This window comes from Anomaloglossus baeobatrachus, chromosome 3, assembly GCF_048569485.1.
Source record: "Anomaloglossus baeobatrachus isolate aAnoBae1 chromosome 3, aAnoBae1.hap1, whole genome shotgun sequence".
NCBI lineage: Eukaryota > Metazoa > Chordata > Amphibia > Anura > Aromobatidae > Anomaloglossus > Anomaloglossus baeobatrachus.
The window spans coordinates 386,421,483-386,448,612 of record NC_134355.1 but is presented as its reverse complement, the minus strand read 5'-3'; the positions used below and the strand labels follow the sequence as shown (position 1 = coordinate 386,448,612).

The following is a 27,130-nucleotide window of genomic DNA, read 5'->3' as shown; positions in this document are numbered from 1 at the left end:
TCCCCCTCAGCCCAGGTCTCCGCCTCTTGCTCAGCCGCGCCGGTTAACTGGCCCATCACTACCGCTGCACGTTGCTTATCGGTCAGGGGGTACAGTTCTAGCAACGGGTTAAGCTTTTTCCGGAAGACCTGTAAAGCATCAGGTTTCCCGTCATACTGCGGTAGCCAGGTAGCTCCGGGCGCATAGGGCAAGGAGAACGGCATCACCTGAGCGAGTGCGGAGGCCGTGGCACCTCCCGCCAGCGCGGCCGGGACCTGGGCAGGCCCATTCCCATCCACGGGTGCCACTGCGGCTGCGACCACCGCTCCTCCAGCGGCTCCGTCGGGCGCAGACATCTTGTTTCCGTCCCCCTTAGCCTCTTTCCGGCCCCTCCTCTATCAGGGCGGGGTTTCGGCCTTCGCGCCTCTACTACTCGAGAAGACGCTCGAGCGGGAACTTTTCGCGCCAAAGATGGCGACTTCTGAAATTTTCCGGCCGGATTCCTCCGGCGGTCACAAGGCGCACCTCTACCCAACGGTAGAGCGGTAAGATCCTGTTCGTGACGCCAAGTTGTCGCGGGCGGAGGAGGGGACGCCGCGCTCTCCCACTGCTCGGGTCCGGCTGCCGCTGCGGCTGCTGCGGCCTGCTGCTGCTGCTCGGTGGCTCGAGCAATGGGCCGGATCTCGGGGACTCGAGCGGCGCTCCTCGCCCGTGAGTGAAAGGGGATTGGTTTTTGGCATAGTTTATTGTCCGTGACGCCACCCACGGTTGTGGTGATTTGTTGACACCACAGCTGCTCTGTATGGGGATCTCGGGAGTGATGGTATGGAGCAGCTAGATGTTAGTCCTCCCCTCCGTGGGTAGGGGGTAGTTGTCCCGGGGCCCAGTGATGAGGTGGGTGATGCAGGGCTTGGTGGGGTGCAGGGACGCGGGGGCAGCGCTGTGCCTTGCGGCACTGTGGTACTCACTCAGCCTGAGACGATGACACAGTTCTCGGTAAAACACACGGCTGGAAAGACAGTTCCCACGGACGGCTGCACTTGCTTTCCCCAGTAGTTGACGGTGACGGTCCCTTTTCCTGCACCTAAGATGATGATGGTTGCGATGGGTTCCCACCGGTAACCCGCTCCCTGGCTTGGATATGGGCCAGAGGAGCCCTACTTTGCCCGCAGGCGCTGGCCCTGAGAAACTGGTGCCCTGGCGGTGGCGGTGTTTCTCTGTAACGGTTGGACTGTTGCCTTCAATCGGGACTTGCTTGTTGGGAGACCCAGAGGTCCCCTTCACTAACGGATTTGGAAAATTCACGGCGACTCCTAGCCTTGCCGGGATCCGAAAGGCCCCTGCCACTGGTGCTGACTGTTCTTCGTATATACCGCTCCGGTATCGCCGGGCCACCACCCGTCCGCGGTCCTTTCAGCAACCTCCAAACAGTCACCCCTGCAGACAGTCACCGCCGTCTGCTGACCTAGCTGTCTCTCAGTCCGGGGCACACACCCGGACCAGCTTCAGGCTGTCTTAACTGTCACTTTCCCTTTCTTCAGCTCCTCTACCACTTCCTTCTACTTCCTCCTCCTAAACTGCACTGCCTGGTTCTCCCACCTCCAGGGCTGTGAACTCCTCGGTGGGTGGAGCCAACCGCCTGGCCCACCCCCTGGTGTGGACATCAGCCCCTGGAGGAAGGCAACAAGGATTTTAGGTTAGCCTTGGTGTTCCTAACTGGGGTGTAGGGTGTGGACGGTGGTGTTATGACCTGTGACCCCTGGCTTGCCCAGGGCGTCACATTTGCACTATTGTATATTAGACCCAGACTACAAGATTAGTTACACTATAGCCGGTAACAATATTACTTAGTTTCAACAGTCGTTTATTAACCTGTGCATGATTTGTTGGAATTAGGAAGCATGTGGTATTACCACCCATTTACTTGCCATTCTCACTGTAATACCGGCTCTTGATTGTATATGTACCGGTCATATTTTAAATTGAATTCACATTCATTTGTGGACAATCTTTAGGGCAGACGTAATTATTAAATATATTGTTTTTAATTATTACTAATACTTGTTATGATAGGGTTAATTGTAACATATGTTATTACCTGAGGCAGCTAATCAAAACCATATAATTTACTGCTGTTTAGAAAGTTTATATAAAGCAGTAAATCATACTTCTGTTATTCAGCACTTGTGTTTTGATCAACAGCTCCCAACACGATATGATACCCCTCTGTCACCACACACAGTATGACGTCACCGCATAGCATGATGTCCTCACACAGCCACTCACACTGTATGATGACCCCTCAAACAATATGATGTCCCTACACAGCTCCTCTTCACAGCCTCACTACACAGTATTATGTCCCCACACAGCCCACTATGCAGTATGATATCCCCCACAAAGTCACAGCCTCCATACACAGTATTATGCCCTCACACAGCACCCTATTGAGAATGATGCCCCGACATAACCCCCTTACAGAGCATGATGTCACCACAGAACACCTTACATAGTATGATGTCCTCACATAGCCCTCCTATACAATATAATGTCCTCACATAGCCCCCTTACACAGTATTATGTCCTCACACAGCCCCCCATTCAAAATGAAGTCCCTGCACAACTTCCTTACAGAGTATGATGTCCTCACACAACCCCCTTACACAGTATCATGTCCTCACATAGCCGTCTTACACAATGTTATGTCCTCACATAGCACCCATACAAATTATTATGTCTTCACACAGCACCCCCACAACCACCATTAAACAATATAATGTAACTACACAGCCCTCATTCAGAATAGTATCCCCATACAGCCCACTTACACAGTATTATGTCCCAACACAGCTCCCCTCTTAGAATTATGTCCCCACATAACCCCATTACACATAATAATGTCCACCTCACCCCAGCAGAATGATGTATACAAATAAAAAACGTATCACTTAACCTCGTTCCGCAACTTCGATCTAGGTGGTACACTAAGGCTGCTTTCACACATCCAGTTTTTGCAGTGCGGCTCAATCCGGCTCAAAAACCTATGCAACGGATGCGGCGAAAAAAACGGATATGTTGCATAAGTTTTTCCATGCGGCCTGTCCGTTTTTTGACGGATGCGTCTTGATACTGAGCATGCGCAGTGCAATAAACCGCATCCGCCGTCCATAGGCTTGCATTGTAAATCACGCCGCATTGCGCCAGATCCGGCACAATGCAGTTTTTTCTCCGCACAAAAAAACGTGCCAGGTAGCGTTTTATCCGGACGCCGCATGGGCTAAATATGCCGCATCCGGCAAAAAACGGACTCAACACAAGGCCATGCGGCACAATACGGCGCTAATGCAAGTCTATGCGGAAAAAACGCAACTGGCAGCAAAAAAAAAACGGTTGCGTTTTTTCTGCAAAGTGCCGTATTGTGCCACCCAGCAAAAACCGGATGTGTGAAAGCAGCCTTAGTCATATCTGGTGCGATATAGTGACGTCATCACGCCTGTTGCGCTCTCAGACATACAGGCTCAATAATGACTGCTGTTACCTGCATGTTGCAACATTGTATTCCCTGATATCAGTGAAATTGAGATGCTGGGCAGAGGGTGGTACGGTACTCCACTGCATAAAGCCCTTTGGTTGTCCCGGCCCGGGAACTGCCCAGGAACAGAAAAGGGACTGAATGTGGCCTTTGCCCAGGTCTGGTCTTTAGCAAAGCATGGCTCACTGGTTAAATATGCAGAGCGCCTTAAAGACATGCACTATAAGCAACGCCACATTGGTAAGCACTATAAAAATAGCACTCAATCAAAATGTACCTATCTCTTTAACCGAATGGGCGATTTATAAAAAGTAGAATGCTCAAAGGAGTGGTAGGAATAAAATAAGAACAAACATAAGCAAATTTAATCATCTGATAGGTCCCCTTGAAAAGTTTAGAATAACTTATGCCTTATTGACAAATTTGATATCCAGATTAACTTTAAGAAGAGAGAATTGGATATGCATAGGGAAATGACATGCTCTTTTTTTTATACAAAGCCAACATCAGAACAAACAATACAATCTACTGTGGAAATCTGTAATGGTGTCATTATATAAGGTTACCTTGTTATATCAGAGAACAAGGGAAAGGAGGAATGCCAGGTAAATATCTTAGTGTTTTCTTTGTACTTCCCTATGTCCAAATAATATCCATCTATTGGTTAGATTATAGTTCTGTATTTACCAAGTGGTTACATGTAATGCAGTGATGTAGTATACCTTACAGAGGTGATACACCCTTTAACAAGACATATGTACAGTATAAATTAGAGAAAGTAGGAAAATCTAAATCCATTCTACTTGTAAAATGTACTGTATGTAAGAAAAGCAGGAAACGCACAAATAATATGCACAGAGCGGCATCACCAGCCCCGCACAGAGCAGAGACCACAGTGAGTATCTGGGCCTCCCTCTGTATCATTGCCAGTATCACCGTACTCCAGTACTGCCTCTGCCTTCTGTGACTGCCACTCTGCTGCTGCCCCCTCTTCCTGGTAAGACACCACCAGATTATAAAATGGACCCCATATTTTTTTTCACCTTTTTTTCCTCCAAATTTGGGGTGCATCTTATAATCCAGTGCGTCTTATAAAACGAAAAATATGGTATTTCCTGAATCCCCCCAGTGAATTAAAAATAATGTTTGTGGTAAATGTTATTCTTTGTCTCACAATACGAAAAGCTAGCAACATTGGGATCTTGGATCTATGTAGGTATAATAAGGAAACGCAATCTGTACCACAAAAAAAATGTGTGACCTAAGAAATAAAAGAATTTATTTTCTCATTGTGTACAAAAAGGTGACATTTTCTTGTGGATCTGGGGACCAAAGACTAAAACATGGATTGTATGGTGATGAACTTCACTAGATTATGGCTTCAGGTAAAGGTTAGACAATAGTGATGTCCAACCAGTTTCCTTGTGTCTTTGTGCTCCTTTGTTTACAAGGTGTGTAATGAGTATCAAATTCTTGAGGGCTGGGTTTCTTACAAGGACAAGCTTAACTTATGCTGTAATTCTGAAGAGGAGATCATTCTTTAGTTGTTTCTGGAAGCGATTTGTCATCTCAGTGAAAAGCCAAGGATGTACTTATTGTGGCCTCCTGTTTTGAGGCTTGCTGTCTTTTTCTTTTTGTATCTAGTCTCCTGTAATGGAAGGTAGGTGTATATAACGTCTTCGTGGCTTGTTTGTGGTGTAACGCATTTGATTCCAATTTTACTGTCTTACAACAATAGTTGAAACCACACATACAGGTGTGCGTAAGTGGGAACAGTAAATATCTGGAATCTGTAATGTAATGGTTTTTGGATATACAATAACCACGAATATAATCGTTAAACAAGCACTCCTAATATTTTTTACTAGCTCAGCATGTTTAAATGTATATAATATGTATGTGTGCTAATATACTTACTAGTTGCCATCTTCTCCGGTTTACAGGTTTACTGCACTGCGCTTGACTTCTAGTCCGATTCCTCTGCTCACACTGGTGTTTTTCTGTTTTCCAGAAGTCTCTATTATTATTATTATTATTATTATTATCATCATTATTATTTATTTATTTTTAGAGCATCATTGATTCCATGTACACTGGAGATCAAAATTAGAGAACAATGCATGATCCCTTGCTTTTTTCAGAAATAATGTAATCTACATTGATCAACATTTGAAGGTTTTTTTGTAAGGGGTACACTATGCCATTAGAACAGTGTTCTACAAAAGACCCAAAGTTTATCAAAAACCTTTATTTTGCCCAAAACATGATGATCACAATTAGAGAACAGCAATGACTATAGCACAGAGAAAGATTATAACTAAATTTTCTGAAGGTAAAACCAGTCACTAATCAGTAGGAAGTGTACTGGCCTCTGCTTTGAATGACTTCGGCACATCTGCAGCCACAGGACATCGCTAGTCTCTCACACTGTTCTGGTGTGATTTTGGTCCACTCTCTTCCATGGTTCTTTGACTGTTGTGGGTTTCTTAGACATAATTTTGTCACTAAGGATTTTCCAGAGGTTTTCTATTGGGTTTAGATCAGGAGGACTCTGAACTGGCTATTTGATTGTTTCAATGTTTTCTAGTTTCAAGGAACTGCTTTACCAGTTTTGCTGTGTGACAGGGGGCATTGTCCTGAATTAAAATTTTTGGCTGATTGAATGATGAACACAAGTAAGGAACTACGTGTTATTGAAGAAGGTTCTGATGCACACTTTCATTCACTCTGCCATGTAAGCTGTAGGAGAGATCCAACTCCTCCACCAACTTTCACTGACTTCTTATCACACTTTGGGTTCAGTCTTTCCCCAGTTTGTCGACAAACATAATGTTTTCCATCATACCCAAATAAATTAAACTAACTTTCATCACTAATGAACAGTGGACCACTTCTCCTTTGTCCACACAACATGCTCCTCACCAAAGGTGAGTCTAGCCTTTTGATTCTTTCTGCTAATGAGAGGTTTGGCCACTGCAGAGTGGGCTTTCAGTCTAAATGCTCTTAAATGTTCTGACATTGTATGATGAGACATATCCTTACCCTGTTCAGTGCTGAACTGCAAAAAACTCCAGTTGCAGTGTTGAAACGATTACCCATGGAAATTCTCCACATTATCCTGTCCTCTCTTGCTAGGGTGACCAGCCTTCTTGAGGGACTTGATAGAGTTTGTGATGTTGTAAAGTTCCAATATTCTCAAAATCACAGACGTGAAAGCACCAATTTCTCTTGCTCTGGGTCTCTGGGTCTGGTGTCTCTTATTTTCCTCTTGACAATACCCCATAGATTCTCTATGGGGTTTAGGTCAGGTGAGTTTGCTGGCCAATCAAGCACTGTGATACTGTAGTTATTAAACCAGGCATTGGTACTTTTGGCAGTGTGGAAAGGTGCCAAGTCCTGCTGGAAAATGAAATTTCCATCTCCAAAAAGCTTGTCGGCAGAGGGAAGCATGAAGTGCTCTAAAATTCCCTTGTAGACGGCTGCACTGACTTTGGTTTTGATAAAACACCGTGGATACTCACAGCAGGATAAAGCAGTGGTGAACTCCTCAGGCCAAGTAAAACTAATGCACTAACAGGGTGCAGCAAAACCCCCAGTATGCACACTAGTACCAGGTAGCCTACCTGATCGAATAGTATGGGCGTGTAATAGGCTGCTGACTGAGTTACTATGCGCCTGTAACTGTGAATGGAGCCCTATACTAGCCACTAGTGTGCAATTTTTTAGTGCAGGTAGCCCACTTGATGGAATAGCGATCTAGCGATCTGAGGGATTTTTGTACAATTAGGTTTTTGGATTTTTGTAGGGTTTTTCTCTGGCCACTATCAGTCCCTTTCCTATCCTGTCCTATTTAGTCAGTAGGGCCTCACCTTTTGCTAATCCTATCATCTATCTGTGTATTGTGTTTTCCTATATCACCGCAGTCTTTGAATGTGTGGGGCTTGCTATTCTTTATCTATTTTCTGAGGCAGAGAGTTATTCATCTTTCCTTCCTTTAGGATAGCTAGTTCTCCGGCTGGGTTCGCGGTGCACAGGCTGTTAGTTCACCCCTCAGCTGCTATTATTGTTGATGGATAGTAAGGGGATTGCGGCCAGATTGTTGCCAATGCTCTTGTCACCTTTTGCCAATGATTTAGGGTGGTCTTCCATGGTTCCGAATCATAACAGAAAGGGTTACCAAAAATTAGGATAGACTGTAATACACCATGGAAGACTTGTAGAGGATGGCCTCATAACCATTTTTTCCCATTATTAAGGAATGGAACTCCTAGAATAGTAAAGCCTAGGCACTGTGTGCAAGGCCTAATAAAAATTAGATGGAGGGACTGCAATACACCCTGGAAGACATGTACAGGGGGTCTCAGAGTACATTTTTTTCCATTAATAAGGAGTGGGACTCATAGACTAGTAAAGCCTATGCACTATGTACAAGACCTGCCAAGAAGTTAGTAGAGACTACGATATACCTTGGAAGACACATAGAGGAGAGCCTCTCAATACTTTTTTTTACACTATTAAGTAAGTGGAATTCGAAGACTAACAAAGTCTATGGACTCAGTGCAAAGGCTGTCAAAAATTAGGAGGGACTCCAATAAACTCTGGAAGACACACAGGGGAGCAATCATACACACCCTGGAAAAATGAAAAGCTAGAGTCATATTATGACTCTGTTGATAGGGGGAAGAGGAGGAGAAAGAAATGAAAAAGAAGAAAATAGGAAACGTATACCCTTTTTTGGGTGGGCCTTCTCATACTACACCACACGTCAAGATTTGGGCTACAACTGTTGCATTCCTTGTGTCAAGCCACTCATGACCAATAGACAATGCCAAAAGCGTCTTACCTGGGCCAAGGAGAAAAAGAACTCAACTGTTGCTCAGTGGTCTAAGGTGTTGTTTTCAGATGAAAGTAAATTTTGCATTTCATTTGGAAATCAAGGTCCCAGAGTCTGGAGGAAGAGTGGAGAGGCACACAATCCAAGCTGCTTGAGGTCTAGGGTAAAGTTTTCACATTCAGTGATGGTTTGGGGAGCCATGTCATCTGCTGCTCTAGGTCCACTGTGTTTTATCAAAAACTAGCAAAATAGCAAAAAGAGGACTAAATATCCTCCACAATATTGAATACTCACAGCAGGATAAAGCAGTGGTGAACTGCTCAGGCCAAGAAAAACTAATGCACTAACAGCGTGCAGCGAAACCCCCAATAGATGGAAGTATCACAGGTTCAAGAGGAGAAAATCACTCACACAACTCCAGAATTTGGAGGGAGTGATCGCTGGATGGTAAAATTGCACACTAGTGGCTAGTAAAGGGCTCCGTTCATACTTACAGGCGCATAGTAACCCAGTCAGCAGCCTATTAAATGCCCATACTATTCGATCAGGCGGGCTGCCCGGTACTAGTGTGCACCATATAGGGATGGAGTCTCCAATATGCAAGTCCAAACATTAAGGGGCCTGGCTGCACCACGTATAAAATGTCATGTGCAAAAAAATAAATTCACAATATCTGAGGTATTAGTCCATATTATGCCCAAAATAACAATAGCCTACAAACCACGTCATACTTGTAGGTCCCTACACTAAAAAAATTGCACACTAGTGGCTAGTATAGGGCTCCGTTCACAGTTACAGGCGCATAGTAACTCAGTCAGCAGCCTATTACACGCCCATACTATTCGATCAGGTAGGCTACCTGGTACTAGTGGGCATACTGGGGGTTTTGCTGCACCCTGTTAGTGCATTAGTTTTACTTGGCCTGAGGAGTTCACCACTGCTTTATCCTGCTGTGAGTATCCACGGTGTTTTTTCAAAACCAAAGTCAGCGCAGCCGTCTACAAGGGAATTTTAGAGCACTTCATGCTTCCCTCTGCCGACAAGCTTTTTGGAGATGGAAATTTCATTTTCCAGCAGGACTTGGCACCTTTCCACACTGCCAAAAGTACCAATGCCTGGTTTAATAACTACAGTATCACAGTGCTTGATTGGCCAGCAAACTCGCCTGACCTAAACCCCATTGACAATCTATGGGGTATTGTCAAGAGGAAAATAAGAGACACCAGACCCAACAATGCAGACGAGCTGAAGGCTACTATCAAAGCAACCTGGGCTTCCATAACACCTTATCAATACCACAGGCTGATCGCCTCCTTGCCACTCCACATTATTATGCAGTAGGAGCCCCGACCAAGTATTGAGTGCATTTACTGTACATACTTTTCAGTAGGCTAACATTTCTGAGTTTAAAATCATTTTTCAGTTGGTCTTATATAATATTTTAATTTTCTGAGATAATGACTTTTGGGTTTTTATTGACTGTAAGCCATAATCATCAACATTAGCAGAAATAAACACTTGAAATAGATCACTCTGTTATTAATGACTCTATATATAATATGTGTTTTTTCTTTTTTTTATTGAATTACTGAAATACTGTATATTAACTTTTTGATGATATATTCTAATTTATTGAGATGCACTTGTATGTCTCAAATCTTGGGATATACGGCCCCTATTCTGGTATTTATGGCCCCCATCCTGGTATATGTGTCTCCATCCTGGTCTATATGGCCCCAAGCTGGTATATACAGTATGTCCCAAATGCTGGTAAATATGTCCCCCATCCTGGTACATACTGTATGTCTCCAAGCCTGGTATAAATGGACCCCATTCTGTTATATATGATACCTATCCTGATATATATGTTTCCCATCCTGGTATATACAGTATGTCCCCCATTTTGGTATCTATGTCTAAAATTCCGGTATATATGCAGCCCATCCTGATATATATGGCTCCATCCTGAAAAAAAAAAAAAAATTACCAAAGGTATGTCACATGACAGGGAAAGCACAATGTCAGGTAGTGATAATACACCACCAACCCTGAATATAATGAATGGATAGGCTATAGCCAAAACCATGTAAACCAATAGAGAAATACAGCCACTCACAAATAATGATAATGAAAGTAGTTTTTATTAATGAATTAAAAAGAGTAAAAGTGCAAGTAGCACGAGATAGCACGACAGAGGACAAGGACACAATAATAGACTGCTCCGCAGTAATATAGAGAGACAACCAAATAATTATGTGCAAAATGGCTAGTTACTATGCATAGCACTGGATCAACAAGTTAATGAAATATATATGTGTGTATAGCACAATAAAGTGCAAAGAATAGTGCAGGATATGCAATATATGCTACATAGAAAATAATGAGGTAAATCCAAGTGGAATTTCTATCAATTATTTATACCAGTGCTAGACAATTGGAAAATTCCATACTCATCCATATAAGGCAGAGAGAGGGCAAAAACCGATAATTACAGCCAAGTGGCAAAAAGCATCATGAGAGGTCGTTACCTGCGGCCATGTCCTGCTGCCGTGCCGACGCCAAACCAACACGTGTTTCGGCACGTGGCCTTCGTCAGGGAGGTGTGGTCACCTTGGCTGTAATTATCGGTTTTTGCCCTCTCTCTGCCTTATATGGATGAGTATGGAATTTTCCAATTGTCTAGCACTGGTATAAATAATTGATAGAAATTGCACTTGGATTTACCTCATTATTTTCTATGTAGCATATATTGCATATCCTGCACTATTCTTTGCACTTTATTGTGCTATACACACATATATATTTCATTAACTTGTTGATCCAGTGCTATGCATAGTAACTAGCCATTTTGCACATAATTATTTGGTTGTCTCTCTATATTACTGCGGAGCAGTCTATTATTGTGTCCTTGTCCTCTGTCGTGCTATCTCGTGCTACTTGCACTTTTACTCTTTTTAATTCATTAATAAAAACTACTTTCATTATCATTATTTGTGAGTGGCTGTATTTCTCTATTGGTTTACATGGCTCCATCCTGGTATATATGTCCCAAATCGTGGTAAATATGTCCCCCATCCTAATATATATATATATATATATATATATATATATATATATATTCCCCATCATGGTATATATGGCCCCCTTTCTGTTATATATGATCACCATCCTGGTATACAGTTAGGTCCAGAAATATTTGGACAGTGACACAAGTTTTGTTATTTTAGCTGTTTACAAAAACATGGTCAGAAATACAATTATATATATAATATGGGCTGAAAGTGCACACTCCCAGCTGCAATATGAGAGTTTTCACATCCAAATCGGAGAAAGGGTTTAGGAATCATAGCTCTGTAATGCATAGCCTCCTCTTTTTCAAGGGACCAAAAGTAATTGGACAAGGGACTCTAAGGGCTGCAATGAACTCTGAAGGCGTCTCTCTCGTTAACCTGTAATCAATGAAGTAGTTAAAAGGTCTGGGGTTGATTACAGGTGTGTGGTTTTGCATTTGGAAGCTGTTGCTGTGACCAGACAACATGCGGTCTAAGGAACTCTCAATTGAGGTGAAGCAGAACATCCTGAGGCTGAAAAAAAAGAAAAAATCCATCAGAGAGATAGCAGACATGCTTGGAGTAGCAAAATCAACAGTCGGGTACATTCTGAGAAAAAAGGAATTGACTGGTGAGCTTGGGAACTCAAAAAGGCCTGGGCGTCCACGGATGACAACAGTGGTGGATGATCGCCGCATACTTTCTTTGGTGAAGAAGAACCCGTTCACAACATCAACTGAAGTCCAGAACACTCTCAGTGAAGTAGGTGTATCTGTCTCTAAGTCAACAGTAAAGAGAAGACTCCATGAAAGTAAATACAAAGGGTTCACATCTAGATGCAAACCATTCATCAATTCCAAAAATAGACAGGCCAGAGTTAAATTTGCTGAAAAACACCTCATGAAGCCAGCTCAGTTCTGGAAAAGTATTCTATGGACAGATGAGACCAAGATCAACCTGTACCAGAATGATGGGAAGAAAAAAGTTTGGAGAAGAAAGGAAACGGCACATGATCCAAGGCACACCACATCCTCTGTAAAACATGGTGGAGGCAACATGATAGCATGGGCATGCATGGCTTTCAATGGCACTGGGTCACTTGTGTTTATTGATGACATAACAGCAGACAAGAGTAGCCGGATGAATTCTGCAGTGTACCGGGATATACTTTCAGCCCAGATTCAGCCAAATGCCGCAAAGTTGATCGGACGGCGCTTCATAGTACAGATGGATAATGACCCCAAGCATACAGCCAAAGCTACCCAGGAGTTCATGAGTGCAAAAAAGTGGAACATTCTGCAATGGCCAAGTCAATCACCAGATCTTAACCCAATTGAGCATGCATTTCACTTGCTCAAATCCAGACTTAAGACGGAAAGACCCACAAACAAGCAAGACCTGAAGGCTGCGGCTGTAAAGGCCTGGCAAAGCATTAAGAAGGAGGAAACCCAGCGTTTGGTGATGTTCATGGGTTCCAGACTTAAGGCAGTGATTGCCTCCAAAGGATTCGCAACAAAATATTGAAAATAAAATTTTTTTTTTGGGTTTGGTTTATTTGTCCAATTACTTTTGACCTCCTAAAATGTGGAGTGTTTGTAAAGAAATGTGTACAATTCCTACAATTTCTATCAGATATTTTTGTTCAAACCTTCAAATTAAACGTTACAATCTGCACTTGAATTCTGTTGTAGAGGTTTCATTTCAAATCCAATGTGGTGGCATGCAGAGCCCAAGTCGCGAAAATTGTGTCACTGTCCAAATATTTCTGGACCTAACTGTATATGATTCCCATCCTGGTATATATGGCCCCAAGCCTGGTATATATATATGGACCCCATTCTGTTATATATGATCCCTATCCTGGTATATATCTTTCCCATCCTGGTATATATGTCCCCTATTCTGTTATATGTGTCCCAAATCCTGGTATATATGGCCCCCACCCTGATATATATGTCCCAAATCCTGTAAATATGTCCCCCATCATGGTATGTATGGCCCCCATTCTATAATATATATGATCACCATCCTGGTATATATGTTTCCCATCCTGGTATATATGTCCCCGATTTTGGTATATATGGCTCAAATCTTGGTATACATGTCCCCATTTTGGGCTCATCCTGGTATATATATGTTTCCCATCCCGGGATATATGCTTCCCCTCCTGGTATATATGACCCCATTCTGGTATATGTAGCCCCATTGTTATATATGATCCCCATTCTGGTATGTATGTTTCCCATACTGGTATATATGTACCCCAATCTGGTGTATAAGATCCCCATGCGGGTACAAATGACCCAATGTGGTATATATGGCTCAAATTCTGGTATATATGTCTACATCCTGGGTTCATCCTCGTATATATGGCCCCCATTCTGGTATATATGTCCCAAATTTGGGTAAATATGTCCCCCATCCTGGTATATATATTCCCCATCATGGTATATATGGCCCACATTCTGTTATATATGATCACCATCCTGGTATATATATTTTAACCATCCTGGTATATATCTCCCCAATTTTGGTTTAATAACCACAGTATCACTGTGCTTGATTAGCCAGCAAACTCGCCTGACCTATACCCCATTGAGAATCTATGGGGTATTGTCAAGAGGAAAATAAGAGACACCAGACCCAACAATGCAGACGAGCTGAAGGCTGCTATCAAAGCAACCTGGGCTTCCATAACACCTTATCAGTGCCACAGGCTGCTGATCACCTCCTTGCCACTCCAGATTAATGCAGTAGGTGCCCCGACCAAGTATTGAGTGCATTTACTGTACATACTTTTCAGTAGGCCAACATTTCTGAGTTTAAAATCATTTTTTCAGTTGGTCGTATATAATATTCTACTTTTCTGCGATAATGACTTTTGGGCTTTCATTGACTGTAAGCCATAAGGATCAACATTAACAGAGATAAACACTTGAAATAGATCACTCTGTTTAATGACTCTATATCATATACCGTACGTGTTTTCCCTTTTTTTATTGAATTACTGAAATATATTAACTTTTTGACGATTTCTAATTTATTGCACTTGTATGTCTCAAATCCTGGGATATATGGCCCCCATTCTGGTATTTATGGCCCCCATCCTGGTATATGTGTCTCCATCCTGGTCTATATGGCCCCAAAACTGGTATATATGTCCCAAATTCTGGTAAATATGTCCCCCATCCTGGTACATACTGTATGTCTTCAAGCCTGGTATATATGGACCCCATTCTGTTATATATGATTCCTATCCTGATATATATGTTTCCAATCCTGGTATATACAGTTAGGTCCAGAAATATTTGGACAGTGACACAAGTTTTGTTATTTTAGCTGTTTACAAAAACATGTTCAGAAATACAATTATATATATAATATGGGCTGAAAGTGCACACTCCCAGCTGCAATATGAGAGTTTTCACATCCAAATCGGAGAAAGGTTTTAGGAATCATAGCTCTGTAATGCATAGCCTCCTCTTTTTCAAGGGACCAAAAGTAATTGGACAAGGGACTCTAAGGGCTGCAATTAACTCTGAAGGCGTCTCCCTCGTTAACCTGTAATCAAAGAAGTAGTTAAAAGGTCTGGGGTTGATTACAGGTGTGTGGTTTTGCATTTGGAAGCTGTTGCTGTGACCAGACAACATGCGGTCTAAGGAACTCTCAAGTGAGGTGAAGCAGAACATCCTGAGGCTGAAAAAAAAGAAAAAATCCATCAGAGAGATAGCAGACATGCTTGGAGTAGCAAAATCAACAGTCGGGTACATTCTGAGAAAAAAGGAATTGACTGGTGAGCTTGGGAACTCAAAAAGGCCTGGGCATCCACGGATGACAACAGTGGTGGATGATCGCCGCATACTTTCTTTGGTGAAGAAGAACCCGTTCACAACATCAACTGAAGTCCAGAACACTCTCAGTGAAGTAGGTGTATCTGTCTCTAAGTCAACAGTAAAGAGAAGACTCCATGAAAGTAAATACAAAGGGTTCACATCTAGATGCAAACCATTCATCAATTCCAAAAATAGACAGGCCAGAGTTAAATTTGCTGAAAAACACCTCATGAAGCCAGCTCAGTTCTGGAAAAGTATTCTATGGACAGATGAGACAAAGATCAATCTGTACCAGAATGATGGGAAGAAAAAAGTTTGGAGAAGAAAGGAAACGGCACATGATCCAAGGCACACCACATCCTCTGTAAAACATGGTGGAGGCAACGTGATGGCATGGGCATGCATGGCTTTCAATGGCACTGGGTCACTTGTGTTTATTGATGACATAACAGCAGACAAGAGTAGCCGGATGAATTCTGAAGTGTACCGGGATATACTTTCAGCCCAGATTCAGCCAAATGCCGCAAAGTTGATCGGACCGCGCTTCATAGTACAGATGGACAATGACCTCAAGCATACAGCCAAAGCTACCCAGGAGTTCATGAGTGTAAAAAAGTGGAACATTCTGCAATGGCCAAGTCAATCACCAGATCTTAACCCAATTGAGCATGCATTTCACTTGCTCAAATCCAGACTTAAGACGGAAAGACCCACAAACAAGCAAGACCTGAAGGCTGCGGCTGTAAAGGCCTGGCAAAGCATTAAGAAGGAGGAAACCCAGCGTTTGGTGATGTCCATGGGTTCCAGACTTAAGGCAGTGATTGCCTCCAAAGGATTCGCAACAAAATACTGAAAATAAAAATATTTTGTTTGGGTTTGGTTTATTTGTCCAATTACTTTTGACCTCCTAAAATGTGGAGTGTTTGTAAAGAAATGTGTACAATTCCTACAATTTCTATCAGATATTTTTGTTCAAACCTTCAAATTAAACGTTACAATCTGCACTTGAATTCTGTTGTCGAGATTTCATTTCAAATCCAATGTGGTGGCATGCAGAGCCCAACTCACGAAAATTGTGTCACTGTCCAAATATTTCTGGACCTAACTGTATGTCCCCCATTTTGGTATCTATGTCTCAAATCCCGGTATATATGCAGCCCATCCTGTTATATATGGCTCCATCCTGGTATATATGTCCCAAATCATGGTAAATATGTCCTAATCCTAGTATATATATATATATATATATATATATATATGTATATATATATATATATATATTCCCCATCATGGTATATATGGCCCCCATTCTGTTATATATGATCACCATCCTGGTATATATGACTCCCATTCTGGTACATATTGCCCCAAGCCTGATATATACATATATGTGTGGACCCCATTCTGTTATACACAGTCATATGAAAAAGTTTGGGCACCCCTATTAATGTTAACCTTTTTTCTTTATAACAATTTGGGTTATTGCAACAGCTATTTCAGTTTCATATATCTAATAACTGATGGACTCAGTAATATGTCTGGATTGAAATGAGGTTTATTGTACTAACAGAAAATGTGCAATCTGTATTTAAACAAAATTTGACCGGTGCAAAAGTATGGGCACCCTTATCAATTTCTTGATTTGAACACTCCTAACTACTTTTTACTGACTTACTAAAGCACTAAATTGGTTTTGTAACCTCATTGAGCTTTGAATTTCATAGGCAGGTGTATCCAGTCATGAGAAAAGGTATTTAAGGTGGCCACTTGCAAGTTGTTCTATTTAAATCTCCTATGAAGAGTGGCATCATGGGCTCCTCAAAATAACTCTCAAATGATCTGAAAACAAAGATTATTCAACATAGTTGTTCAGGGGAAGGATACAAAAAATTGTCTCAGAGATTTAAACTGTCAGTTTCCACTGTGAGGAACATTGTAAGGAAATGGAAGAACACAGGTACAGTTCTTGTTACGCCCAGAAGTGGCAGGCCAAGAAATATATCAGAAAGGCAGAGAATAAGAATGGTGAGAACAGTCAAGGACAATCCACAGACCACCTTCAAAGACCTGCAGCATCATCTTGCTGCAGATGGTGTCAATGTGCATCGGTCAACAATACAGCGCAAGCACGCCACAAACAGAGTCGCCTGAGGTATGCAAAAGCACATTTGGACAAGCCAGTTACATTTTGGAAGAAGGTCATGTGGACTGATGAAACAAAGATTGAGTTGTTTGGTCATACATAAAGGCGTTATGCACGGAGGCAAAAAAACACGGCATTCCAAGAAAAGCACTTGCTACCCACAGTAAAATTGGTGGAGGTTCCATCATGCTTTGGGGCTGTGTGGCCAATGCCGGCACCGGGAATCTTGTTAAAAGTGAGGGTCGCATGGATTCAACTTAGTATCAGCAGTTTCTTGACAATAATGTGCAACAATCAGTGACGAAGTTGAAGTTACGCAGGGGATGGATATTTCAGCAAGACAATGATCCAAAACACCGCTCCAAATCTACTCAGGCATTCATGCAGAGGAATAATTACAATGTTCTGGAATGGCCATCCCAGTCCCCAGACCTGAATATCATTGAACATCTGTGGGATGATTTGAAGCGTGCTGTCCATGCTCAGCGACCATCAAACTTAACTGAACTGGAATTGTTTTGTAAACAGGAATGGTCAAATATACCTTCATCCAGGATCCAGGAACTCATTAAAAGCTACAGGAAGCGACTAGAGGCTGTTATTTTTGCAAAAGGAGGATCTACAAAATACTAATGTCACTTTTATGTTCAGGTGCCCATACTTTTGCACCGGTCAAATTTTGTTTAAATGCGGATTGCACATTGTCTGTTAGTACAATAAACCTCATTTCAATCCAGAAATATTACTCAGTCCATCAGTTATTAGATATATGAAGCTGAAATAGCTGTTGCAATAACCCAAATTGTTATGAAGAAAAAAGGTTAACATTAATAGGGATTGCCCAAACTTTTTCATATGACTGTATGATCCCTATCCTGGTATATATCTTTCCCATCCTGCTATATATGTCCCCTATTCTGTTATATATGTCCCAAATCCTGGTATATATGGCCCCCACCCTGATATATATGTCCCAAATCCTGTAAATATGTCCCCCATCATGGTATGTATGGCCCCCATTCTATAATATATATGATCACCATCTCGGTATATATGTTTCCCATCCTGGTATACGTATATGTCCCCAATTTTGGTATATGTAGCTCAAATCCTGGTATATATGTCCCCATTTTGGGCTCATCCTGATATATATGTTTCCCATCCCGGGATATATGTTTCCCATCCTGGTATATATGGCCCCCTTTTTTGGTATATGTTAACCCCATTGTTATATATGATCCCCATCCTAGTATATATGTCCTCCAATCTGGTGTATAAGACCCCCATGCGGGTATATATGCCCCCCATTCTGGTACATATGGCCCAATGTGGTATATATGGCTCACATTCTGGTATATATGTCTGCATCCTGGGTTGATCCTGGTATACATGGCCCCCATCCTGGTATTTATGTCCCAAATTGTGGTAAATATGTACCCAGGGCCGACTCCAGGATTTTGTGGGCCCCGGGCGGAAGAGTCTCACTGGGCTCCATCTACATGCAGACACGCATATACACAGATACGTACACATACAGGCATACATACATATACATATTTGAAGACAAACTCACAAAAATACTTATAAACAGATGAATCTATACACAGCCATATACAGTGACATACACAGATACACATCATACATGCATACAGACACATTCCCGCTTGTCTCTATCCAGCTCCTCTTGGGCATGTGGCTGTGCTTCATGATGGCCATCACTACCAGACATGGCCCCGCACAGTGCACACTGACACTGCTGTATATACATCACAGGAGGGGCTGGGGGATGCAATATATACATCACAGGAAGGGCAGGGGGCATAGATGTTACTGGAATAGCAAACAGCTCTTGGGGTATACACATTACTGGGGTAAGTTGCATAGCGTTCTGGGTGGCTGCACAGATGGCTATGGGGGGGCACACACACAGCTCTGATCCATACATACACACTCACACAGCTTTGATACACACACACACACACCCCTTGATAGCACTGTTGCACACATCTCTGCCGCATATGTACAGACACAAACACACACACAGCTCTGCTGCATATATATAAGGTATATATATATATATATATATATATACACAGCTCTGCTGCACATATACACATCTCTGCTGTCCGAAGACAATATATACAGACAGCTTTGCTGCACACATCTCTGCTACGCTGCCCAAACAGCACGTATTCACAAAGTTCTGCTGCCCAGAGTAAATACACACTCTGCTGCCCAAAGAGTATATCTACACACAGCTCTACTGCACACATACACAAACAGCTCTGCTGCAGACAGACACACACTGCACCCAGACACACACTCGGCACTGCTGCACCCAGACATACTCGGCTCTGCTGCACTCAGACACACTCCTCTCTGCTGCACCCAGACACACACTCGGCACTGCTGCACCCAGACACATACTCGGCTATGCTGCACGTTAACACATACTCAGCTCTACTGCACCCAAACACTCACTCGGCTCTGCTGCACCCAAACACACACTCGGCTCTGCTGCACCCAGGCACACACTCAGCTCTGCTGCACCCAGACACATACTCAGCTTTGCTGCACCCAGGCACACACTCGACTCTGCTGCACACAAACACACACTCGGCTCTGCTGCACCCAAGCACACACTCGGCTCTGCTGCACCCAGACACATACTCAGCTCTGCTGCACCCAAACACACACTTGGCTCTACTGTCTGCTGCACTCAGACACATATTCGACTCTGCTGCACCCAGACACATACTCGGCTCACCTGCACCCAGACATACTGGGCTCTGCTGCACCCAGGCACACATTCGGCTCTGCTGCACCCAGGCACACACTTGGCTCTGCTGCACCCATACACCTACTTGGCTCTGCTGCACCCAGGCACACACTCGGCTCTGCTGCACCCAGGCACACACTCGGCTCTGCTGCACCCAAACACACACTCGGCTCTGCTGCACCCAAGCACACACTCGGCTCTGCTGCACCCAGACACATACTCAGCTCTGCTGCACCCAAACACACACTCGGCTCTACTGTCTGCTGCACTCAGACACATATTCGACTCTGCTGCACCCAGACACGTACTCGGCTCACCTGCACCCAGACATACTGGGCTCTGCTGCACCCAGGCACACATTCGGCTCTGCTGCACCCAGGCACACACTTCGCTCTGCTGCACCCATACACCTACTTGGCTCTGCTGCACCCAGGCACACACTCGGCTCTGCTGCACCCAGGCACACACTCGGCTCTGCTGCACCCAGGCACACACTCGGCTCTGCTGCACCTCGCACACACTCAGCTCTGCTGCACCCAGGCACACACTCGGCTCTGCTGCACCCATACACATACTCGGCTCTGCTGCACCCAGACACATACTCGGCCCTGCTGCACCCAGGCACACACTCGGCTCTGCTGCACCCAGGCACACTGTTGTAGTTATCTCCTTTTAATGCAGGGAGTTTTAGCTTACAATGGGACATCTGGGAAATGTACACACGCGGCTCTAGGGGCCCCACACACATGGCTCTGGGGGCCCCACACTCTTCTCTGGGGATCCCACACACACGGCTCTAGGGGGCCCGAACACTTAGCTCTGGGGGCCAGCACATACGGCTCCGGGGGGGACCAGGACATACATCTCGGACGGGGTGGGGGGAGTCCATACAGCTCACTGGAGCCCAAAAATCGGGGGACGGGGAGGGGTGTAGAACATAACGCTCAAATCAAGGTGGAGAGGGGGCTCACACAGCACTGGAGGGCAGTGCTGTGCTGGGGGTTGCTGGCTGGCACTGCTCCTCATCTTCATCTGTGGGACAGTGACTGGAGCTGGACGCAGCGCGATAGCTCCGCCCACAGTTGAAGTTCAAACAAGGAGTTTACAGCGAATGCTGTTGACAGCGTGCCTTAAAGGGACGGCAGCCACAGTTTCCTGCAGAGGACTGTGGTCCCCAGAACTCACAAATGGGCTCCCCGGCTGTCCAGGGCCCCGGCATTTGCCCGGGTGTGCCGCATGCTGACGCCGGCCGTGTATGTACCCCATCCTGGTATATATGGCTCGGGCGGGGGCACAGACCACAGCAGGGGGGCTGCTCGAGACGCTCGGATCCGGGATCGTGGCTGTGGCTCAAGTGGCAGCCGGACCCAGGGCTCGTGCAGCAGCCCATCGCCCACAATTGAATAAAGGGGTTATTTACAGGGGAGAGTTTGTCAGTGACGCCACCTGTGGGTTGCGGTGATGATTGGTGACACTGCCGCTGCTTTGGTATGGGGTGCCCGGGGCTGATGGAGCGGGGCAGCAGGATAGTATCCTCTCCACGGGTAGGGGAGGTGTAATCCCGGGGCCTAGGTGTGGATGGAGTGGAATGCTGGGGCGCAGTCTGCGGGGATGGACCAGATGATACCGGTGTACTCACTATTTGAATAAAGTCACACAGAGTCCAGGTAGTAAACCAAGTGCGGGATACCGGTAGCCTCCAGAAGGGTGTGATCGGGTCCCGCACACCGGTAGACAGGACAGGGGCCCTTCCTCCTGCACTTCTGTGTTGTTGTCTTGTGTGTTAACTAGACCGCATGAAACGGGGTAAGTCCACTCCCAGTGTCTTAGCTGTGGGAGCTGTCGCCCACGAGATCTGACCCTTGGGATTTTTTCAGGCACTTGCAGACGCCCTATCCACCTCGTTGGGCTTCCGTCTCGCTCTATCTGGGCTATTAGTGGCACAAGACTTGGAATCTTGTCCCCTGCTGGCTAATTGGAAAGGTGCTTGCAGCTGGCCTCGCCCTAGGGTCCAGGTACCCCGACTGTGCACAGCCTCCGGACCAGATTCCCACTGTCAGCACCGGCGGGCTACAACCCTGCCACGGTCCACTCAAAGTCTCCCGCGACTGGATCTCCGTCGTCTGTGGCCCTGCTCTGCCGTCTGCCACCTAGTCAGTTCAGGTAGTCCGGTAGCTACAACCCCGACTACCACTTCACTCCTCTCACTTCTTCTGTCCAGACTTTACTAACTGGCTTGTTCCCTCCCCTGACACCTCAGAACCCTTAGGTGGGCGTCACCATCTGCCTGGCCCCGCCCACTGGTGTGTCCCTATTGTCCTTCGGGGGGGTGAATAGGCTTTTGTGGCTGGTGTATGTACCTGTGTGGGGTTGTGTTGGAAGAATAAGGAGGAGAGTGTTGCATCTAGAAGATGGATGCAGTCTCCTGTGACAACTTGATTTTGTCAGGGCGTCACATATATATTCCCCATCATGGTATATATGACCCATATTCTGTTATATATGATCACCATCCTGGTATATATTTTTTTCCCATCCTGGTATATATGTCCCCAATTTTGGTGTATATATAGCTTAAATCCTGGTATATATGTCCCCATTTTGAGCTCATCATGGTATATATGTTTCCCATCCTGGTATATATGGCCCCCATTCTGGTACAGTATATGTAGTTCCATTCTGTTATATATGATTGTACCGCCCCGCTCTCAGCAGCCGAGCTGCTCGGATCTGGCCCTTCTGTGGGTGGCTCGAGGGTCTCCGGACCCGGGGGCCTCACGGTCACTTCATATGAAAAGGGGTAGTGATGGGATGGTGGATTTAGGACGTGTATGTACGGGCTGAGCCGTACGGATTTCGTGACGCCACCCACGTGATGTGGTGAAGGTGGACACCACCGCTACAGTTACGGGGCAGCAAGGGGAGATGTTGTGCAGCAAGTTGTTAACCCCTCCGTGGGCAGGGATGGTGGCCCCGGGACCCGTCGGGGAGGCTGGCGATGCAGGGAGATGGGCGACCGCAGGGTGCTGGTGTACTCACTATTAGAAAACACACGAGTCTCTGGTAAACCAAGGTGATGGTGGTCGGTGCCCGCAGCCGGCTACGTTCTGGTTCCCCCACCCGGCTGGTGGTCTCTGTCTTTCTCCTGCACCTGTTTAGAATGGTGGACTGCCTGCGCTTGCAACTTCAGGAGTCCGCTCCCGGCTTGTGGTTGCCTAAGGAGCCCTTTGCCTGCACACGCTGGCCCGTGGGATCTTTGAGCTGTTACGGTGGCCTTTTATCCCCCTCGGTGTGATGTTGCCTTCAGTCGGGACTTTGGTTGGGACAGGACCTCTAGTCCTGGCCGCAATCAGTTAATTAGCTAGCCCCCAGTCGCTTCTGGACCTAGGTTCAGGGTCTGAGTACTCCCCTTTGTGCTCCGGTTTCCGAGTCGGTTCCCCGGGTCGGTACCGGCGGGCCACTACCCTGTCCCGGTCCACCTCAGTTCCACCGAGCCGTCTTCCTGGCTCCTGCAGACGGAGACCGCCGTCTGCCTTCTAGCCAAAGGCACCAGGGCTCCTACGCTGGTATCTGTCAGTTTGTCTCAGGCCTCAGACACAGGCCTGACCTCCACTCTCCCTGAGCTCTACCACTCTACTCTTAGAACTGAACGGACTTTTCCCCGCCCTGGGCTGTCTAGGACTCCTCGGTGGGCATCTTCCAACTACCTGGTTCCGCCCCCTGGTGGGTCTATCAAGCCCTGAGGGGGGTGACTAGGGTTTTGTGGTTGGCTGTGTGTTACCTGTGAGGGAAGGTGTAATGCAGGGCCCTATTTGTGACTACCTGGCCCGGTCAGGGTGTCACACTCCCCCTTGGTTAAACACAGACCGTCCGCGGGCTGTCCGACCACCACCGGTTTATTTTTTGCTTTTTAACTGAAAAGAGATAAAACATGTTTACAATTATAATAACATATTTACATTATATGAAAGCTTAGTTTCTTCCCTTACGGGAGGAGGTTTACTTAAACGTTGCATTGAAACATTTTATTAACCGGGAACGGGACGGGACTGGGTCCTTTTCATTTTTGCCCACCCAAGCAAACATAGCCCTGATGCTGCCTCTAAAAATCAGGTCAGCACCCCTTTTCCCCAGTCCAGGAAACGGGTTCGGGTCCGGGTGTTGCCCACACGGGCCGGGTAATAAGTTCCTTACCCGGCAGTCTCTCTCAGAGACCCCACGTCCAGGGGACCCCTGACCCGGAGGGTTGTCACCAGTTGCCATGGTGACGGGACCTCGGTCTACTCTGCCGCAGGCCCTTCCTCCAACCAGCCTCTCCGGAGACTGCAGGACGATGAAAAGGGTGGTCTGGGGCTATTTACAAGGCCCAATAGTTTTTGGGTTGGCCTGCAAGTTCTCAGCCATGTCTCTATTTAACTGTAAACGGGAACATCAACAGGGTCCCAACGGGGACTTGCAGAAAGGTAGCCGGGAACCGCTACCACTTAACACTCTGAATCTTCTTTAAACAGCAATTTCTTGGCGCAGTTGCCGATGCTGCCACTCCCAGTACAGGGCACGGGCTCCGTGCTCCCCTTCCTGCCCAGGAGCCAGGCTCACTCGGATGCCCCCGGCGCTGGCTACGACCGGACTCACAATCTGCCGTGGGCCCCACTGCTCTGTGGCCTGCTCCTCCTCTCTGCAGGGGCACTCCGGATGCTCCACAGCCGGGTCTGGGTACTTGGGAGCGACTAGCATCGCTGCTGCGGTCGACCTCTGGGCGAGGATCGCCTCCATTGCGGCCGGGCGGACTGCCGGAGCCGTCGGCATCTCTGTTGCGGCCATGCTCGGGGCCGGGCGAGATATCATCAGCGATGCGGCCGGGATGGAAGCCGAGATAGGTGCCAGGATGGTGACAAAGGTAAGGCCCGGAGGTCCCAGGTCTGGGTCCCCTCCCACAGACGCTGCGGGCTCCGCTACCGGTGACAGGGGTAACGGGTCAGTTGGGGCATTGGTCGCGGGCATGGGCAATGAGGGAGGTGGCGTGGTGGATGGCAGCAGGCTGGATTCCTCAGCCTGGCAGGCCAGTTCTTGGGGAACATAGGGGCGTGGGTCACTGCTTACCTGCTCCTCTGAGACCACCTCCCCTTCACATGCCCGAACGGTTGCAACCAGGCCCTTCATCTCTGACGTCCACTCCGTCAACATGGAGTGGACCTTGGCCTGGAACTCCTGGCACATCTTGCCGCTGGATCCAGGAACGTGTGTCTGCAGAGTCCTGGCGTCCCATCACTTATCAGCCGCGGTTACAATAGCTCTTCCCGCTTCTCACCCTTGGTCTTTTCTTGGCACTCCTCTATCTGGCCGGTAAGTTTAGTTTTTCAACTTCCGGCTTTGCTTTACGGCCGTGTTCCCAGGGGGCGGGGCTTCAGCTTTGCGCTCTTTCTCGGGGAAGGAGACCCTGGGCGGGAATTTTCGCGCCAAAAGATGGCGTCAAGATGGCGTTTTCTGGAAATTTTTCAACGGATCACCGCTGACTTCAATACAAGGCGCACTTCCACCAGGTAAGTGGATGGGTAAGTATCCTGTTCATGATGCCAGAAATTTGAGGTGTACCGCCCCGCTCTCAGCAGCCGAGCTGCTCGGGTACGGCCCTTCTGTGGGTGGCTCGAGGGTCTCCGGACCCGGGGGCCTCATCGTCACTTCAAATGAAAAGGGGTAGTGATGGGATGGTGGATTTAGGACATGTATGTACGGGCTGAGCCATACGGACTTCGTGACGCCACCCATGGGATGTGGTGAAGGTGGACACCACCGCTGCAGTTACGGGGCACCCGGGGGAGATGTTGTGCAGCAAGTTGTTAACCCCTCCGTGGGCAGGGATGGTGGCCCCGGGACCCGTCGGGGAGGCTGGCGATGCAGGGAGATGGGCGACCGCAGAGTGCTGGTGTACTCACTATTAGAAAACACATGAGTCTCTGGTAAACCAAGGTGATGGTGGTCGGTGCCCGCAGTCGGCTACGTTCTGGTTCCCCCACCCGGCTGGTGGTCTCTGTCTTTCTCCTGCACCTGTTTAGAATGGTGGACTGCCTGCGCTTGCAACTTCAGGAGTCCGCTCCCGGCTTCTAGTTGCCTAAGGAGCCCTTTGCCCGTAGATGCTGGCCCGTGGGATCTCTGAGCTGTGGTGGTGGCCTTTTATCCCCCTCGGTGTGCTGTTGCCTTCAGTCGGGACTTTGGGTGGGACAGGACCTCTAGTCCTGGCTGCAATCAGTTAATTAGCTGGACCCCAGTCGCTTCTGGACCTAGCTTCAGGGTCTGAGTACCCCCCTTTGTGCTCCGGGTCCGAGTCGGTTCCTCGGGTCGGTACCGGCGGGCCACTACCCTGTCCCGGTCCACCTCGGTTCCACTGAGCCGTCTTCCCGGCTCCTGCAGACGGAGACTGCCGTCTTCCTCCTAGCCAAAGGCACCAGGGCTCCTACCCTGGTACCTGTCAGTTTGTCTCAGGTCTCAGACACAGGCCTGACCTCCACTCTCCCTGAACTCTACCACTCTTCTGTTAGAACTGAACTGACTTTTCCCCGCCCCGGGCTGTCAAGGACTCCTCGGTGGGCGTCTTCCAACTGCCTGGTTCCACCCCTTGGTGTGTCTATCAAGCCCTGAGCGGGGTGACTAGGGTTTTGTGGTTGGCTGTGTGTTACCTGTGAGGGAAGGTGTAATGCGGGGCCCTATTTCTGACTACCTGGCCCGGCCAGGGCGTCACATGATCACCATCCTGGTATATATGTTTCCCATCCTGGTATATAAGTCCCCCAATCTGGTGTATAAGATCCCCATGTGAATATGTATGTCCCCCATTCTGGTACATATGGCCTAATATGGTACATATGGCTCAAATTCTGGTATATACAGTATGTCTACATCCTGGGTTTATCCTGGTATATATGGCCCTCATCCTGGTATACGTGTCCCAAATCCTGGTAAATATGTCCCTTATTTGGGCC

General features: G+C 46.5%; 1 protein-coding gene across 1 annotated transcript in view; it reads left to right on the top strand.

Annotated features, from left to right (window-relative positions):
* The first annotated feature begins 5,076 nt into the window (after positions 1–5,076).
* The window catches only part of LOC142296517 (CD109 antigen-like), a 265,735-nt gene continuing 243,681 nt past the window's right edge, over positions 5,077–27,130 (top strand). Inside the window, exon 1 of the mRNA XM_075340205.1 lies at positions 5,077–5,171. Coding sequence (XP_075196320.1) covers positions 5,098–5,171 — 74 coding nt within the window. The 5' untranslated portion in view covers positions 5,077–5,097. The remainder of the gene's footprint in view (positions 5,172–27,130) is intronic.